The following is a 17896-nucleotide window of genomic DNA, read 5'->3' as shown; positions in this document are numbered from 1 at the left end:
TTGTTTTTATTTTGTGTATTAAAAATGTCTTCGCTGGTATAAAAAAAAAAATTGAGTTTGCAGGCTTCTCATTTTGCTATTGCCCAGATTGGTATTTAAGTATATGGATTAAAAACATAGTCTTTATTTTAACCTGGCTTTCAGTTACATGTTTTAGAAAAGCATCCATTAAATCTATGCTGAGCCCCCACCCAAAATCATATTACCAACACATACATAGCAGCCAGATGAAACTGCTTTGTGGTAAACAGAATCTTCACTATAGAATTTAAGGAATGCAAATATTTCTTGTCAGTTTGACCCGTTAAAGCAGTGGTCCCCAACCTTTTTTGGGTCACAGACCAGTTTAATGTCAGAAAATATTTTCATGGACCGGCCTTTAGGGTGGGACGGATAAATGTATCACGTGGCCGAGACAAGCGTCAAGAGGAAGTCTTAGACGAATGTAACAGAGGGAATCTGGTCATTTTTTAAAAAACAATACATCGTTCAAACTTAAATATAAATAAAACAGAAATAATGTAAGTTAGTTATTCTTTCTCTGTGAACTGGTACCAAATGGCCCACGGACCGGTACCGGTCTGCGGCCCGGGGGTTGGGGACCACTGCGTTAAAGGACAAGTTGGATAATTTCCTATGATTGAGATTCCTAAAAAGAAGTATTTCTATATTAAATATGTTAGTGTCTGTTATTGTAGTGGGTGGAAATACAGTGGTAAGCAAAACTTATATAGTCCATTGGTTGCATTATAGTTTAGAGTGAGAGGCAGATATTAATCAAATAATTCCAAATATGAGAGACAAGATGGCGCTGGAGTAGGCGGACGTACCAACAACCACCTCCCAGAACCAAATAATGCCAAATATTGCAAACACTAGCAATTGCTATACAAGATGCTATGGGATCTAATTTAGACTTAACATTCAGAGAAAGCCTCCCTGAAGAAATAATTAAGCTGAGACCTGGAGGGTAAATAGGATTTAACCGGGCAGAGTTGGGGAAAGAATGGTCCAGATCCCCAAATGGGAAGAACCTGTACATTCAGAGAAATCCACTGGGCTAAGCACTGTGGGTAAGGACAACAATAGCATGATAGGGATTTGGACAATTGCAGGGCTCTGGGCACTATCTGGAATTTGGCTTTTATCCCAGGTAGAACAGAAAAGTGATGCAGTCCTGTTCCCACCTTGATATCACTGGCAACAGGAAGACATAGACACACACTTCAACATCAGGATAACTAAGCAACATTTGTCGAGCCCAGTCTGTGCCAAGCATGGTGGGGCACAGCAGAAAGATGGAAGCCAGCTGCCAAATGGTGAGCTGCCTTGTGGAGGGGCCCCTTGGGCCGTGAACTGAAAATGGCCACCAACCTACAGCCTGTGAGGACCTGAATCCTCCCAACAACCACACAAATGAGCCTGGATAGAGATTCTGCCACAGTCAGGCCATCAGATAAGACTGCAGCCCTGGCTGACATCTCCATTGCGGCCTCCTGATCAACCTCGAGACAGGCACCCAGCAACGTCTGCCCAATTCCCAAATCAGAAACTGGGAGATATTAAATGTTGTTTTAAACCATTAATGTTTGGAGTAATTCTTTGTGCAACAATAGATAATTTAGCCCACTTATCTTCATAGTTTATTCTTTTAATTGCCACATTATAGAAAATGAAATTATTACTGATTTTTTTCAGAATCACTGGCAGCTGTGAGGAACCTATGAAGTGTGTGAGAGTGAGTTTAGATCACTGCAGTCATCCAGGGCAGAGATGAGGGTGACAACGGGCTAGACTGGCTACAGTGGAAATGGAGAGAATTGGACAAATCTATGACATGGAACAGACTATCCCTCAGAGCCACTAGAAGAAATCAGTGCTCTGCCAACACCTTAATTTCAGGTTTCTGGCCTCCAGAACTCTGAGAGAATAAATGTCCATTGTTTGAATCCACCAAGTTTGTAGTAATTTGTTAAGATAGCCATAGGAAACTAATGCAGACAGCCCACAAGTTATTCTTTTTACCCAGAGGCGTTGAGAATTTTTCCTTTATCTTTGAAGTCCAATAATCATTTTACTGTATCATTCTCAACTAGCTGTGGGCTCTTTATTTTCATTAATTTATTTATTTTAGCAAGAGAAAGGGACGGAGATGAGAAGCATCAACTTGTAGTTGATTGATTGCTTGCTTCTCATATGTGCCTTGACCAGTGGCTCCAGCTGAGTTAGTGACCCCTTACTCAAGTCAGCAACCATGGGGTCATGTCTATGATTCCATGCTCAAGCTGGCAACCTCGGGGTTTCAAACTCTGGGTCCTCAGCATCCCAGGTTGATACTCTATCCACTGTGCCACCACCTCAGGCTCTGTTTCCTACTTATAGCTTCTTGCTGATGAAAACTGCATCCTATATGAATAGTGCTGGTAGTTTGGGGTTAGGTTACAAGATTTCTAGTTCAAGAGTGCCCTCTTTGGTCAAACTAGTAAAGTGCAATTGATTTAAGGGATGGCTTTCTTTTTGAAGGGAGTGCAAAGGATTGCATGGTCTTTGATTTGGATTCTTGCAGGATGCTAAATTTCTCCTTCCTTTTCTCTTTACCACCAAATCTCAGAAAAAAACACTTCTTTCTTTTTACAGTCTCTTTCCCTCTTCTTTTCCATTTTTGGGGAAATTACCTTGAGTCCTCTTTTTTTTAAAAATGAGAGACAGAGAGGAGATATGCAAAGCATCAACTTGCAATTGTGACACCTTAGTTGTTCATTGATTGATTTCTTATATGTGCCTTGACCAGTGGCTCCAGCTGAGTCAGTGACCCCTTATTCAAGCCAGCGACCATGAGGTCATGTCTATGATTCCATGCTCAAGCTGGGAGCCCCACATTCAAGCCAGATGAGCCCATGCTGAAGCCGGCAACCTCAGGGTTTCCAACCCGGGTCCTTAGTGTCCCAGGCCTACACTCTATCCATGGTGCCACTGTATAGTCAGGCAAGTCCTGCTCATTTTAAAGTTATTTTCCTGCAGTCAGTGTTTGATCCACTAGAACTCTTTAAAAACAAACAAAAAACATCTGCATTGTTAAGTTCTCTTTTTTGTGATGTTAGGTGAATTTTAGATCCCCTTTCTTTTTTTCAGTTTTCCTGGGGTCCTTTCCCAGTTCTGTTCAAAGCCTCATGGTGGAAGCTGGAAAGATAGCTCTGGTAGAAATAGGTATTTATTCTATTTACTGGTAATTTGAGGTTTGTAGTTATGTTAGAGATATGAAACCTGTGTTTTTTGGGGTTTTTTATTTGACATAGAGAGAGAGGGACAGACAGGAAGGGAGAGATGAGAAGCATCAATTCTTTGTTGCAGCTTCTTAGTTGTTCATTGATTGCTTTCTCTGCTGTGCCTACAGCAGAGCGAATGACCCCTTCTTGCTCAAGCCAGTGACCTTGCTTCAAGTCAGCAACCTTTGGGCTTAAGCCAGTGACCATGGGGTCGTGTCTATGATCCCACATTCAAGCCAGTAACCTCGCACTCAACCTGGTGAGCTGTTGCTCAAACCAGATAAGCCGGCGCTCAAGGCTGTGACCTTGGGGTTATAAACCCTAGGTCCTCAGCGTCCCAGTCTGACACTATCCACTGCGCTACTGCCTGGTCAGACGAAACTTGTGTGGTTTTTATTGTTTTTTCTGTTACTCCATATAGTTTTGGGAACATAGTTTCTCTAGAATCTTTTGGGAGAAGGAGAGTGTGTGTGTGTCTAAGAGAGAGAGTGTGTGTGTACAAGCCAGAGTGCTGAACCTCTGCATACATTGCACTCAACCTGCCTGAATCATGTTTCTAAGAAATAGAGTTACAGCCTCAGCATCACTGTAAGCACACACAATGAAATTACCTAAAGTGCAGTCCGACTTCAGAGGAATTTACAAAGCACTTCTGTCCCTGGGTCACGCTTCACATCTGTATGCTCCACCTTCAGCCATCACCCTGGCCCCCTGCCCTTGACAACTGGAGCTGCAAACTTGAATTAAGAGAAAAAGAAAAAGAAGGGTCAAAGGACACCACCAGCCCCCAATCAGATCACAGACTGCAAGCCAGGCAGCCTTTTGTTTGCTTTTTGGGCTATTGTTTTCCATGGTCCCTCTCCTGCTGTCCTCATGAGCTCCCTTGTCACCCTTTAAGAAGGACAAGAACCCACAGGTGGGACTGTTCTTGAAGTACTCCCCAACTGCTCTCAAGTTTCAGTCAAAAAGAAGTCCCTTTTTTTTTTTTTGTATTTTTCTGAAGTTGGAAATAGGGAGGCAGTCAGACAGACTCCACATGGGCCCGACCGACCAGGATCCTCCCGGCATGCCCACCAGGGGGCAATGCTCCGCCCATCTGGGGCGTTGCTCTGTTGCAACCAGAGCCATTCTAACACCTGAGGCAGAGGCCATGGAGCCATCCTCAGAGCCCAGGCCAACTTTGCTCCAATGGAGCGTTGGCTGTGTGAGGAGAAGAGAGAGACAGGGAGGAAGGAGAGGGGGAGGGGTGGAGAAGCAGATGGGCGCTTCTCCTGTGTGCCCTGGCTGGGAATCAAACCCAGAACTCCTGCACGCCAGGCCGACGCTCTACCACTGAGCCAACCGGCCAGGGCAAGAAGTCCTTTTTGAATTCGATACCTGTTGGCCACTAAACCTATTAAAATTCTATTCACTGAGGTTGTACTGCTTGGTGCAATCACACCTCCACCTAGAGCCCTTTCTGTCTTTCTTTGGGCAGGAGCTGAACTTTTGCTTTCATTTGTTGTCTCAGAATTAACATGTGACCTTTCCTTGCTTTGCTGTGGCTTTCTTTTTTAACTATTAACCCATTTACAGCTAAGTGCTTTGCTGCTTTCTTCCCCAAACACACCTTAGAGCAGCGGTTCTCAACCTGTGGTCACGACCCCGGTGGGAGTCGAACAACCAAAACAGGGGTTGCCTAAAGCCATCAATATGTATTTCCGATGGCTTTAGGTGACCCCTGTGTTTTGGTCGTTCGACCCCCGCTGGGGTCGCAACCCACAGGTTGAAAACTGCTGCCTTAGAGCACTTCTTGCCCTTTTTAGTTGTCAAAAAATTTTATTGTAATTTCTAAAAAGGCAGTGAGAAGTTGTCCTTATATTCAAGTGGGAATATGTGATTTCTTTGCATTATTATGACTTCTTCCAATTATATATACACATATATGTGTGTATGTGTGTGTACACATATATATACACATACACATATATATATGTAGTGCAGGTCTATTTTATTATGACTATGTAAGTCCAGATGATCCTTCTCCCAATATTTATTCCTTACTCCATTCCCCCACTGTATTTTTTAAATAGCCATAAACATTTTCTTTATATTTTATGCTAGTAAATAATTCTCATCTCATATATGATAGCTAGTTGGGATTTTTTATTTTAAACATGACAATTTTGTTGGGGATAAGTATTGTCAGATGATTATAGGACATTTTTAGAAATGCAAACAGCACAGAGAGGTTTGTTTGTTTTTATTGGTTAGTTTCTAATTTGCTACACTCCAGTTACTTTTTTGTTGACTCCAGGCTCCAGAGAGCACTGCATGAAAAAGCCTGGTGGACATCATTCCAGGGAAGCTCAGAAGGCCAGGGCCAGTCCTGCCTTTCCCAGACCTTGCAGCAACAATAGTTTTCTAAAAAGTGGGAAAGAGAAAGTGAGAAGGTTACATTTGAGTTAAAATTGTTACTTTCTCTCCAGGGCAAAGAAGAGCATTCTTCCACACTGCTGCTGCTGGGCTCAAAAGGGAGGCAACATGGTGTGTAGAGTATGAAGTACGTACTACCTCCCTTTTCAGATGTCACCTAACAAAATTCCTCCCAGAAGGAACACGCCTACTCACAAGTCAGTGGTGTCAATTTTAATCCATAATCTATACCCTATATTCTATAGTTTAGACACCAATGAGAAACTAATCTAAGCAGTGGTTAAGTAGGGGTACTTCATGCCTGCCTGGATCTAAGAGGCTCAATTCATAGGATGGCATGCCTGCTGCTCATTTCATGGTAACATTTATACCTCTATTTAATTCCACACTATCTATTATTGGTACTTCTCCTCAAAAATTCTACTTTTTACCTACCAGGGGCCCAAGTAGGGTGAGGTAAGTAAGGCATTCTCCTGGGGGTGAAATTTAAGGAGACCCTAAGAAGTCTCAGTAATCAAGTAAATAATATTTTAATGCAAAAATTTTACAAACCAAATGGGCAAGCTAGATCAGCTGCTGCCTGCCTTTGTAAATAAGGTTTTCAGTGCTGAAATTAGAGTGAGAAAAGAGAGGCAGGATTGTGCACATTCAGGGGAGGATCCTACCTACATTTGAAATTTCAATGTAGTGCTCATCATGAATTTTCTTTGCACTTTGCATTAAAATACTTATCTTGAGGGGTGGTGACCAGACATTAAAATACACAGATCATGTATTAATGAATAGCACACCTGAAACCTATATAATTTTATTAACCAATGTCACCCCAATAAAAATTAATTTTTTTAAATAACTTATCTTGATTATTTAGGCCCCCCCCCCCCTCCACGAATCCGTAAATCTTGCAATTGAAGCAAGTGCCTTTAACTAGCCTCACCCTAGTCCCCGGTCCTGAAAAATAGTTAGCAGTCAACAAAAAGCTACCCACCGTCCTCAACCACAACTCTTAAATAAATCAGGCTGGTCCTCTGACCATCCATCAGCGAACAGCTACTCCGACCATGACGTTGCTTTGTGTCCTAGAGGGTTTCAAGACCCTCTCCTCCCGCTTTCCAAGCACGTGTATTAAAATACAGAGCACTGTAAGCAGCCGAAGGGCCTCGACCACGTGTGTTTTTGCACTTCGGTTCACGTTATAAACTGATCTCAGTCTCTTCTCAAAGTTATCTAAATGTCACTCTTCGCCAACCAACTCATCCACATCGCTTTTCAGAACTGAACTGACCCGCAGCGACGTTCTCTCCAGGAGTGTTTCTACGCCTCAGCCCTGGGCTCAGCACCTGGACGTGAAGTGTCAGTACCCGTCCGGGCCAGAGTCGCCCGGGCCGCGGACAGATACCACGCCCTATTCAGCTTGCTGTCTTGCTGCCACATCCTTGCGCCGGGCATCGTGTAATCGCGTCTGCGCGCTCCGCCGAGTCCACCGGCGAGAAAAAGGGCTCGCGCCGCACCCAGGTTCTGACGGGAGGAGAGTGAGAAGCGCGAAAAAGCTCCCGCGCGCCGGTGCGCAGGCGCTGCGGTCCTCTGCGCTTTAATCCACCTCCTTTCTGACAGCTCCGGCGGTTTGCCTGGCGCTCGGCTGCCCAGTGGGGGGCGCAACGAGGAGGGCGCCCGAGGCAGGTTTGGGCTCTCTAGAGGGCGTGTGCGGACGGAGGGGCGCGGCCCCGGGGCGGGCGCGTGGGGGCGCGGGCTTCATGGAGCGAGTGACGGCAGGTGACAGCGGGCGCGGGGCGGGACGGCAGGCGGCGCCGAGTGCACGCCCTCCGCTCGGCCGGGCCGGCAAAGTCCTCGGGCTCTGCGCGCGCCGGGCCGGACGGGCTGAGACAGAGCGCTCTGACGCGGCGCCATGCGCAGCTCCGCTACTTGGCCGCTGCGGCTGCTCGTGAGGCGGGGCCCGCTCGCCCGCGCCTGGACACCGGCCGCCCGCACGCTCGTGTCCCGGCCGCAGCCGGCCGGCCTGGGGCCGCTGCGGCTTTGGGGAGCGGGGCTGGGACTCCTCGGGGGCGCGGGCGCCGGGCGAAGCCAGCGGCGCTGGGCGAGCAGCTGCCCGGTTGGGGGTCCCGGCGGCCCCAGCGGCGGGGCGGGTCTCGCGCGGCTCCTGGGGCTGTGGGCGCGGTCCCCCGGCGCCTGCAGGTGCGGAGCACTCGCGGGGCCCGCAGGCCTCCGGCTCCCGCGCGCGGTGCTTCCTGGCGGCTTCGCCGTCGTCGCCTGCGCGGGGGGCGAGGCCTGGCGGCGCGGGCCGGTGTCGCCTGCGGCCACCGCTCGTAAGGACGACTCAAGGCTGCGCCCGGCGGCGGCCGGGCGCCCTGAGGCCCTGAAGCTCCTGGGGCTGGCGTATCCCGAGCGCCGGCGGTTGGCAAGTACGGCCCTTCCCGTCCTCTTCCTGCCCTTCTGCCTGCAGGGCAGCTTACTAGCACCTGGTCCCGGGGCCACCAAGAGGGCACTGTGGAGGCGGCAGAGACCCGGGGCCGCTTGCCCAGCATGGGGAGGGGGGGATGGCCTGTTACCTGCGGGTTTGTAGCGAGCGGTTCTGGACCTCACAGTAGAATTATTAAGCCTTTCAGGTTAGCTGGGCACCTGTTTGGGTCTTTTCCTCCGCCAGCGTTCTCAGAATCAGCTGGGTTTAATATTTTTCCATCTCTTATTTTCAGAAATTAACTCTAGCCAGAAGCATACCGATTTTATATTATGCAAGTATACTAATTTTTAGAACATTATTTGCTTTAAGCAAGTTTCTTAAGCACTCAATATTTTTGCTAAGTGAAGCAAGAACAAGCTAAACCTTTCTGATTTGTCTCCGTGCTTTTGCATCGTGAGTGGGAAGTTCCTTTGCTCTTTTCAGAGTAAGTAACCTGGGCCGGATTATTGGTCTGTAATCTCCAAAAGTTTTGAGAAACTAGATTACAACCCAAATAAATAAGTGAGTCATTTCTAAAAGAAAATGAAAGTTTTATAAACTAAGTCCAGATAGACGATTTTCTAGAGCTCCTCATTTTTTGTCGTAATTAGAGAAATGTTTAAGTGCAAGTTTTTCAGGTTTCTCTAAACTTCGTTTCTTTCGTTACATACTAGGCCCTGAAGTCACGCTGGTGAGCTGAAGGAAGCATGGTTTCTGCTCCTGCTGGGGCTTCCAGCTTAGTCGGGGGAGAAACATGAATGAAATTATCATGTTACTAGAGAGAAAACTGCATCTGTGGTAAAGGCTTGGAAAGAGGGCCTGTGAGGCTGTCAGTTGCAGCAACGGAAACCAGGGAGGATCCCACATTCTTTGCAAGGAAACCAGTGCCTTACCGAGGAGACTCCTGGAGAGTGGTTTGTGATTTGGGATGCTTAGTGTTTTGGAGGAGGAACATTTTACCTCTCACTGACCAGTGAAGTTTAGGGGGAGTCTTGGTATCAGGGAGGCATAGAGAGAATTATTTCATCTCTTGGTTGTATGTAGATTTTAATGAAAATGAAATTTTTTTTTTTTCTTTTAAAAGAATATTTTGAAGCTAGGACCTCTCGTGAATTGAGCTGCTTAAGAGAGTGGCTATGTGGGGTTCCGCCTTCCTGCTCTAGTTCTCAGTGTGTGTGCAGAGCGGGACCTCGGTGTGCCTTACATGGAGGAGTAAATGATGGCAGACTAGGTCCAGATTGAGACCTGAATTTGAGACCATGAGTACTGCAGGATGTGTCCACCCTTCTGCATGCAACTCACAGTTAAGTGTACATACAGAAACTCAGCTTTGTTTCACGTATGAAATAATAAATGTCAAGGAGGTTGATTTAGGAGTCGGGCTTTTCTGGCGCCTGAACATGCTCAGTCATCACGGGTAGCCCAGGCCTGCCTCTCTCGTGAGCGAGGTCTCTGTGCCCTCCTTACTCGGTTCCCACATGTCCAGCCATGCTGGTATGTTGAGCAGACAGCCTTAAACAAGGCAAGAGCTGGACCTCCTTTTATTTTAAGAAGGGAAGCTATTTTGACTTGCACATTGAATAATTGTGAACATAAAATTTGAGGAAATAAGTCTGAGGTGACACACTAATCTTTTAAAAAAGATAATAAATATATATCTCATGAGGAAATTTGATGAGAAACCCTGATTAGGACGTATGGTCTTCTCAGAAGTCATTATATATGGTTTATTTAACCAGTCTGGATGTTAGTATTCATGGGCCTGGGGGGAAGTGAGCAGCCCCAGATGTTGGCAGGTCTCCTTCAAGCACTAGAGATAAAGAGCAGCTGTGCATGTGTGCCTCTTGTTTGTTTAGTCAAGAGACCAAAGAAAGCTGAGTTGAAGAGAAGGGATTCAGTGTTAATTTGTTAATTTTTAGGACAATTGTTTTTTCAAACATTTCATTGTGCACATGAATAACAGTATTTTCAACTGCTTGCAGCAATTTGTGAAAATGCCACCATAACTGTGTGACCAGAGAATTTTGATCTTAAGTAATTTGTATCAGCAACTTAAAAACAGAGCCTGCTGTCTGAAATGTTTACAGAGGCTTGCCTAGAAGTGTTAGCATTGTTTCCATTTCAGCCCTCCTGCCCCTCCTCCCCCTGTTCGCTGTGTGCAGGAATTTATAGCTATCTTCCTGCAGCTGTGGCCTACAAAGCTGCTCCCCAGTCTTTTTTCACTGATAATTCTTCATCTTATCACTTTGGCCAAAGTAGTCTTAAAGATGCAGGAGCACACTAAGAGCCTCGTGTGGGCTGATGGGATAAGAAGTAATTGATCTGAGCCCTCTAACTGCATCTGGCAGATAGAAGAGGCTGCCGAGAGATCTGACCATCCCCGTGAGTCAGGCAGGAAACAGGGTATGTCGCCTTCGGCCTTTGCCATGAGCTGTGGGCCCTTGGGGTCCTGTGAGATTGTAATGGTGCTGCCAGCCTGAAAGTTCTGTAGTGAGCCTCTGTGTGCAGAGGCAGCTCACCTTCCCCACACCTCCCAGGCGGGTTCCTAGTCAAACTGAAGGGTATATACATCCATCCCTCCACCCCCAACATGTTCATTTGGAGCCTCTGTGGAGGACTTGGGAGGGCGCCTTTCACTTAATTGATAAGGGCTGTGTGGTTTCAGATTAGGACCATTCTTAGAAGCTGATGTGCACTGGGAGCTTTTGCTGAATTTGTAGTTATGTTTTATGAAGATAGACCATGAAGTGACCAAAATAAATTGAGTATAAAACCAGTGGATGCAGTGAGCAAGGAGAGGCCAAGGAGTGCTTAGAATGACTGTTTCCCAAAGCCCACATCAGGGTACAGCTTCAGACAAGGACAGTGGGCTGAACCTTTGACATGGAGACTGCTCCAGAAAGCCAGGGATGTTTGTTTGCTATGAAAATGCCATATTTCAAAGAAAACATTAACATTCTTTGCTGTGAATGAACTTGTCAGCACTGGTTAAAGTATCAAATACACACCAAATTTTGAAAAAAATTATTAGTATTAAAAACAGTACAATATCATTACTTTTCTATCTTAATTACATGTTGATTAATATTTTTAATATATTGGATCAAATAAAATACATTACTAAAATTAATTTTACCTGTTCCTTTTTCTCTTTTTAATGTGGCAACTAGAAAATTTTAGATTACATAGTATGGTTCTTATGATATGTCTACAGGAGAGCAAGTGCTAGAGTCAAAGGCCAGCCTCCTGTTGTAGCTGTGGCACAAGTGCCTGTATAGCACACGCTGACCATTTGGCCTTGCACCAGACTTGCCAGGGCTCAGGTCTTTGTTCTACAGGTTACTCCATGAACCTGCAAAGTTTCCTAAACTCGCTGCTTCCTGCTGGTCTGTCTTGTCACTTCCTTCCTTGTCCAGCCTAGATGCCCGGTTCCTGCACTGCACATCTCCTCTGCTCCTTTGTTCCCTATAATAGCCACAAAAATGTCTTCTAGACACCTGAAAACTTGACGTGTCTAAAAACCAAAGTTACTTGAAGCTGCCTTTCCTCCTCTGTCCCTTCTCTCAGAGAGTGGGACCACAAGCCAGACACATGGTCACTTTTGACTCCTTGCAATGAGAATGGTAATAAAAGTTAATATTTATTGTTTAAAAGCTAATATTTATTGTTTACTAGATACTGAGTGCTGTGCCAGATGCTTAACATGTGTATTATTTTACTGCTCACACCATTTCCATGAGGAAGCTATTGATTTTATCACTGTTTCACAGAGGGAGAAACTAACTTACAGAGAGGTTAAGTGACTTATGGTCAAACAGCTTAGTATTGACCCTGTCAGTCTCAACTTCAGAAACAGTCCTCCGAATGCCCCCTATACCCAACATCAGGTCCTGTAGAGTCTCTAGTTCTTAAAAATACCTCCAATCTTTCATTTTCTGTACCTTCCCTGTGCATGGCGAGGTCGTTAGTCCAGCTATACCTACAGCTTTTCTGCTCCCTGGCCTGCCCTAACCCCCAGGCAAGGCCCATGCTGCCTTCTCTGCTTGGAATGTGGGAAGATGAAGAAGACTGGCTTTGTCTCGGAATGTGCTTTTGCATTCTATGAACTGGGTGACATTGGGCAAGTTTCATCACCTGTCTGCTTGAGTTTCCTTTGAAAACCCAGAAAGATGAGAGGGTTGTTGGGAGGATTGAAGGAGATAATGTGTATCAAAAGCTTCAGATAGTGCTGGGACTTTTTAGTGCTGCATCTTTAGTCCTTCAGTGACAGCCGGTATAGCTGCACCTGTTTAAAAGTCAGATGACTCATTAAAAGCACTATCCCATGTACAGCCTATGGTAGGCACATTTCACAGCTTCCTCCTCCCACCCCAAGATGCTGTCCTTCCACGAACTTCTCCCAGAGCCTTTCCACCAGCCATCTCTGCTTAGCTTCTCTTTCCTTTTTCTATTGAAGGATATTTCTTCCACTGGATGCCAAGATTCCATAGAATGAGGGTAACAGAAAGATACTTTAAACTGTCAGAAGACAATAGGAGTTGTCAAGGTCTCTTCATTATAGAATAGGAGCAAGAAGCTTTAAACCATGGAGAAAATGTGAAGAATTTCAGGGTTGCGGGATGCTCGGTGTGTTGACTTTAGGGAGAAATCTGAAATAGTTATGGTGCAGGTCTAAATTATTGATTAACATTAAAGAGTGATATTTAATAAAACCTCGATTAACAAGATCCATCAAAAGCTAAACAAATCTTCCTTTTGTCTATATTGGATTTTTGTAGAAAAGAAGCAAATAGCAATAAAACAAGCTGATAATCTTTTTTTAAAATTAAATGAAAAAACATGAGAGGATGTCCTGGAATGAGTTTGGAAATAGCTAAATTCCTTTCTGTTTGTAATCATTATCATCAGTGTGTAAGAACTAGTGTTCAGAATCAAAAATATAGGGCATTTCATTTATGAAATACAGATTCTTCTTTTAGAATCGTAACTTTGATTTAGAACTAGAGGAAGGAGGGGGAGGTGGGTCTTTATAGCACTTCACATACATTACACTTTGGGAAGTATTTGCTAAGGCAAAAGAACAGATAAGAAAGGTTAATTACTAATGAAAGATGAAACCCAGAGCTTTCAGATTAATCCCCAGTTCACTAGCATACCTGTTTGTGAGGCATGCAGGTTCATCGTGATTGTGTCCTACAAAACCTTGAGTTAAGCAGCTTCCCTGCCCTTTGGGCTGCCAGTCCTTCTTGGCATTTGAAAACAAGACCCTGGCTTTTACAACAAAATGAAGTGGCCCCCTTGTCTGAGTTCACACTATTTCATTAAACTGTGATTATGGGATTTTAAGCCAGGCATGTGGAGTTTCTGGCTCTGTGCAGAGAAGTCATTTCCATATGTGCTTTTAAGCTGCTAGAGTTTATATTCCTATTTAGGCTATTGAAGAACTTTGGTCCAATACAGTTTTATGCCTCTGTCGAAGTTCAATTTATTTATGTATTTATTCCACAAATATTTATTGGGCTTTACCATGTGCCAATCCTCCATAGGCAGTAAGGTTAGCAGTGAACAAAGCAGACACAAATCTTTTATGTCCTAATGGAGAGATAGACAGTAAGCAAGTGACACATTTAGAATGCCTGAAGGTGGGAAGTACTAGGAGCAGAGTGAAGAGGGAGTGAGGTAGGCAGCGTTGGGCATCTGTGTTTTATATACGGTGGTCAGAGCAGACTGTCATGAGAAGAGGACAGATGATCTCCAGGAAGCAAGAGAGCAGTTGTATAAAATGTTCCCTTTAAGGTTCACATTTCACCTAGAACTCTGTGTGCCAACTAAATAACCAGTTGGCACTGAATTTACTTTCTAGTTTTTTTGTTTGTTTTTTGTTTGTTTGTTTGTATTTTTCTGAAGCTGGAAACGGGGAGAGACAGTCAGACAGACTCCCGCATGCGCAGGACCGGGATCCACCCGGCACGCCCACCAGGGGCGAAGCTCTGCCCCTCCGGGACGTCGCTCTGCCGCGACCAGAGCCACTCCAGCGCCTGGGGCAGAGGCCAAGGAGCCATCCCCAGTGCCCGGGCCATCTTTGCTCCAATGGGGCTTTGGCTGCGGGAGGGGAAGAGAGAGACAGAGAGGAAGGGAGGGGTGGAGAAGCAAATGGGCGCCTCTCCTATGTGCCCTGGCTGGGAATCGAACCCGGGTCCCCCACATGCCAGGCCGATGCTCCACCGCTGAGCCAACAGGCCAGGGCCTCTAGTTTTTTTTATTAAGGTTATATAATAGTAATACCTGTCACTGAAGTGGTAGCATTAGGCAAAACAAACAGAAGCAACTGCTGTTCATAGGTTGTTGGGAACTCCCATCTCCAGGGTCTCCATCCATATTGTGTTCCCTAGGAACCTCGGTGGTGGCACTAATTGAGTTCCTAATAAGGCCAAACTCAAAAAGCGCACAGTAGCACATACCCCAGCCCTAAGTTGCCCAGTATCAGTCCTAAGGAACCTGTGTCATCTGCTTCTTGCTACTCTCCCAAGATGTTCTGTGTGTATAGACTTGAAAGACCAAGCAAAAAAGCCCCCCCAAATGTTAACATTTGTATCCCTGACTATTTTCACTAAGTATATTTTGGTGGATCGCTCATGTCAGTACCTATAGAGCTGCCTCTTTGTCTTTAATGACTGCATAATATTTATAAAATAAATGTTCCATAATTGATTTTACATGTTCTCCACTGATGCCTGTTTAGGATATTTTGAATCTTTTGCTGGGATGGCAATACTAAAATGAAAATCCTTGATGTACACTTTTGCACACTCACATGGGAGTATGTAAGTTAAATTCATAAGAGATGGAATTGCTAGATCAAAGGGAACGTGCTTTTCCCTTCTGACCAAGTGCTCAAATCGCTACCCATTGCAGTGGTGCCATTTGCACTCCCAGTAACAGTGTAAGAGCCTTTTCCCAGCTTCACCAACACAGCATGCTATAAGACCCTGATCTTTACCAGTCCATTAACAGAAAATGCTGTATCTTTGTAGTCTAATCGTGTTCCTTTTGTTATGATTGCAGTTATCTGTGATATGTGTTGTCCCTAGTTGGATATTCTCTACATTTTCTTTTTGGATAAGACTCTTGCCCCTTTGTTTGTTTTTTTAGGCATGCCAACAGTTGTGTTCTTATGTTCATGTCAGGCTGATACTCTGGTGCTTCATTCCCCAAAACAATAATATTAAGAAAAGACACGTCACATGTGTGGTGAATGCCTTTTACTGCTTTCCAAAGTTTAGTTAAAGTGTTTTGAAGTACTAGATATAATCAAGAGCTTTACCTGCATAATTTGATATGTAAGCTAAGATATAGTTAGATGCCAAAGAATAATATTGTATAGCATGAATATGGGGAAAAATATCATCTGAGATGAACACTCAAATCAGGAAACAGGAAATGAGACAAGAAGGATTTCTGGTGGTTAGCTCTGTCATTCCTAGCAAGGAGATGGTCAGATCAGGGTAGTGAAAACAGTTGTTTATTGGGTGTGAGCAGTCCCTCCCGACAGTCACCCTACTTGTTCTGGCCCTGGAACCCATTGGTGTTTCCCTGTAGTGACGAGTCTGGGAGCTAAGGAGAGAGGAGTCTCAGCACCCTAACCCTTGGCTGCAGCACCAGTGACCCTGAGCTCTACCTCTGTTTTCTAGCTGCGGTTGGGTTTCTAGCCGTGTCCAGTGTCATCACCATGTCTGCTCCCTTCTTCCTGGGAAAGATCATCGATGTCATTTACACAAACCCCTCTGTGGACTACAGCAACAGCCTGACCCGCCTCTGCCTGGCGCTCAGCGGCATTTTCTTATGTGGTGCTGCAGCCAATGCTGTCCGTGTCTACCTCATGCAAACTTCAGGTAAAAAGGCCCCTGGGTGAGTTAGTCTCCCAGAGAACAGAAACAGGAGCCGTCTGGGTGACACGTGCCGCAGGCCCCAGTTTTTTCTTCTCTTCCTCCTCATGTTCAGTGGGGATATGGGCCCCCACTGGAGCTATGAATTGTTTCAGTTCTCTTTTTACATGAGTTGGAGTTGAGCTGGGAGGGAAATAGCCCTGTCTGTTTTCTGGGAAGTTTGAGAACAAGGCCTTCACTCAGGAGACTGGAGTATGGGCCCTCTTCCCAGAGCCGCTCCTGGCATGTGCATCCCCTCCCCTAGGAGCTGGGTGATAACTGTACAGTATGTCTGTGTCAAGGCCAGCTTGTTAACAGGCAGGTGACGTCCACAATAATGACAGAGCTCGGGATACCCGACTCTAAGTCGGTTGCTTCCCATTTAGCTAATAAAATAAATACTCAGTTGATAATTAACCAGTTGTTGCCATTTGAAAGTTCAATACAGAAAAGGATTGCCAAGGAAGTATGCAATTAGTTTTTGAGCAGTTAATACAGTAAAACTCTTTTTGTAAATAATACTTTTGAAGAATCTCTAGCCCTGGCTGACTGGTTCAGTGGATCAAGTATCGACCCGGCACACCAGAGGACCCAGGTTCCACCCCCGGACAGGGTGCATATGAGAAACAATCAATGAGTACACAACTAAATGGAACAGCTAAGTGACACAAACTGATGCTTCTCTCTCTCGCTCTCTTTAGTTACTAAGATAAAATTAATGCTTGTTACTAGCTCCTGCCTGTCCATCTGCCAGGGCTCAGGTGAGTCTGTATCCAAGGGATTGCTAGGGCGCCAAACATGTCTCTGAGGTGCAGCACTAATTGGTGATGGCATCGGCCAAGCTGGTATGTTTTAGGAGTCTAGACCAAGCTAATACTGTTCCTGTTTGCTTTTGCAGGTCAGCGCATTGTGAACAGATTGAGAACTTCGTTATTCTCCTCTATTCTGAAGCAGGAGGTTGCTTTCTTTGACAAGACTCGCACAGGAGAACTGATTAACCGCCTCTCCTCAGACACTGCACTCCTGGGGCGCTCAGTGACTGAAAACCTCTCAGATGGGCTCAGGGCCGGTGCCCAGGCTTCTGTCGGTATCGGCATGATGGTATGTCTGCCCAGCTGTCATTCATACCTTCTGGTCAGGGTTTGGCCTGCACCAGGCCTCTCATGCATGACATGAGCGCACAGTGAGCTGTCCTGGGCACTCTGTAGCTACTTAGCCAACCGTGCTGCCACAGAGGCTACAGGAACCCTGAGCCTACTTCTTCCCACAAGTCCTCTTGCACCTCAGTGAGACCTCCCCAGAATGAAATCTGGAGAGTGAACCTGTCATTTAGAAAGGATGACATTGTTACCAGGCTTGTCTGAGAATGTGCAAAGGCAGAAAAAAAGCAACAGGTGGAAGGAACCCTGGATTGCCTCCTCAGGCTGGAACAACAAAGCACCACAGACTGGGAGGCTCAAAGAACTGAGATTTATTTCTCGTAGTTTTGGAGGTGGAAAGTCCCAAGATCACAATCTTGGCAAAATAGTTTCATTCTGAGGCCTCTTTCCTTGGCTTATAGGCAGCTGCCATCTTGCTGCATGCTCACATGGCCCTTCCTCGGGGCTTGTGTGAAGAGATGAGGTTTGTTGGTAGCTCTTCTTATAAGGACACTAATCCTATTGGGTCAGGGCCCCACTGTTATAACTTCATTGCACCTTAATTACTTTCTTAGAGGCCCATCTCCAATATAGCCACACTGGGGCTAGGGCTTTAACATATGAATTTCAAAGGGACACAAACATTTGGCCCATAGCAGGGCCTTGTGAAGTAACATCACCTGGGACCCGGCC

The 17896-nt window shown here is 45.5% G+C and overlaps 1 protein-coding gene and 1 long non-coding RNA gene across 3 annotated transcripts in view; one reads left to right on the top strand and one right to left on the bottom strand.

Annotated features, from left to right (window-relative positions):
- Positions 1 to 5493: 5493 nt before the first annotated feature.
- LOC136404221 (uncharacterized) lies at positions 5494 to 7352 on the bottom strand. The gene is made up of 2 exons (XR_010751234.1): positions 6967 to 7352; positions 5494 to 5669 (listed from the first exon to the last, which is right to left on the bottom strand). It is a non-coding gene; the product is annotated as an uncharacterized lncRNA (long non-coding RNA).
- Positions 7353 to 7399: 47 nt separating this feature from the next.
- The window catches only part of ABCB10 (ATP binding cassette subfamily B member 10), a 30348-nt gene continuing 19851 nt past the window's right edge, over positions 7400 to 17896 (top strand). The window contains exons 1-3 of one of the 2 annotated variants that reach the window (XM_066383605.1): positions 7402 to 8101; positions 15831 to 16031; positions 16963 to 17165. In XM_066383605.1, the coding sequence (XP_066239702.1) occupies positions 7588 to 8101; positions 15831 to 16031; positions 16963 to 17165 (918 nt within the window). In that variant the 5' untranslated portion in view covers positions 7402 to 7587. Of the gene's footprint in view, positions 8102 to 15830; positions 16032 to 16962; positions 17166 to 17896 lie in introns of both variants that reach the window. The other variant, XM_066383606.1, reaches the window with a different exon arrangement.

The sequence above is a fragment of the Saccopteryx leptura genome, chromosome 1 (genome assembly GCF_036850995.1).
Source record: "Saccopteryx leptura isolate mSacLep1 chromosome 1, mSacLep1_pri_phased_curated, whole genome shotgun sequence".
Lineage (NCBI taxonomy): Eukaryota > Metazoa > Chordata > Mammalia > Chiroptera > Emballonuridae > Saccopteryx > Saccopteryx leptura.
The sequence above is the reverse complement of the archived record's forward strand: the minus strand, read 5'-3'. Positions and strand labels throughout refer to the sequence as shown.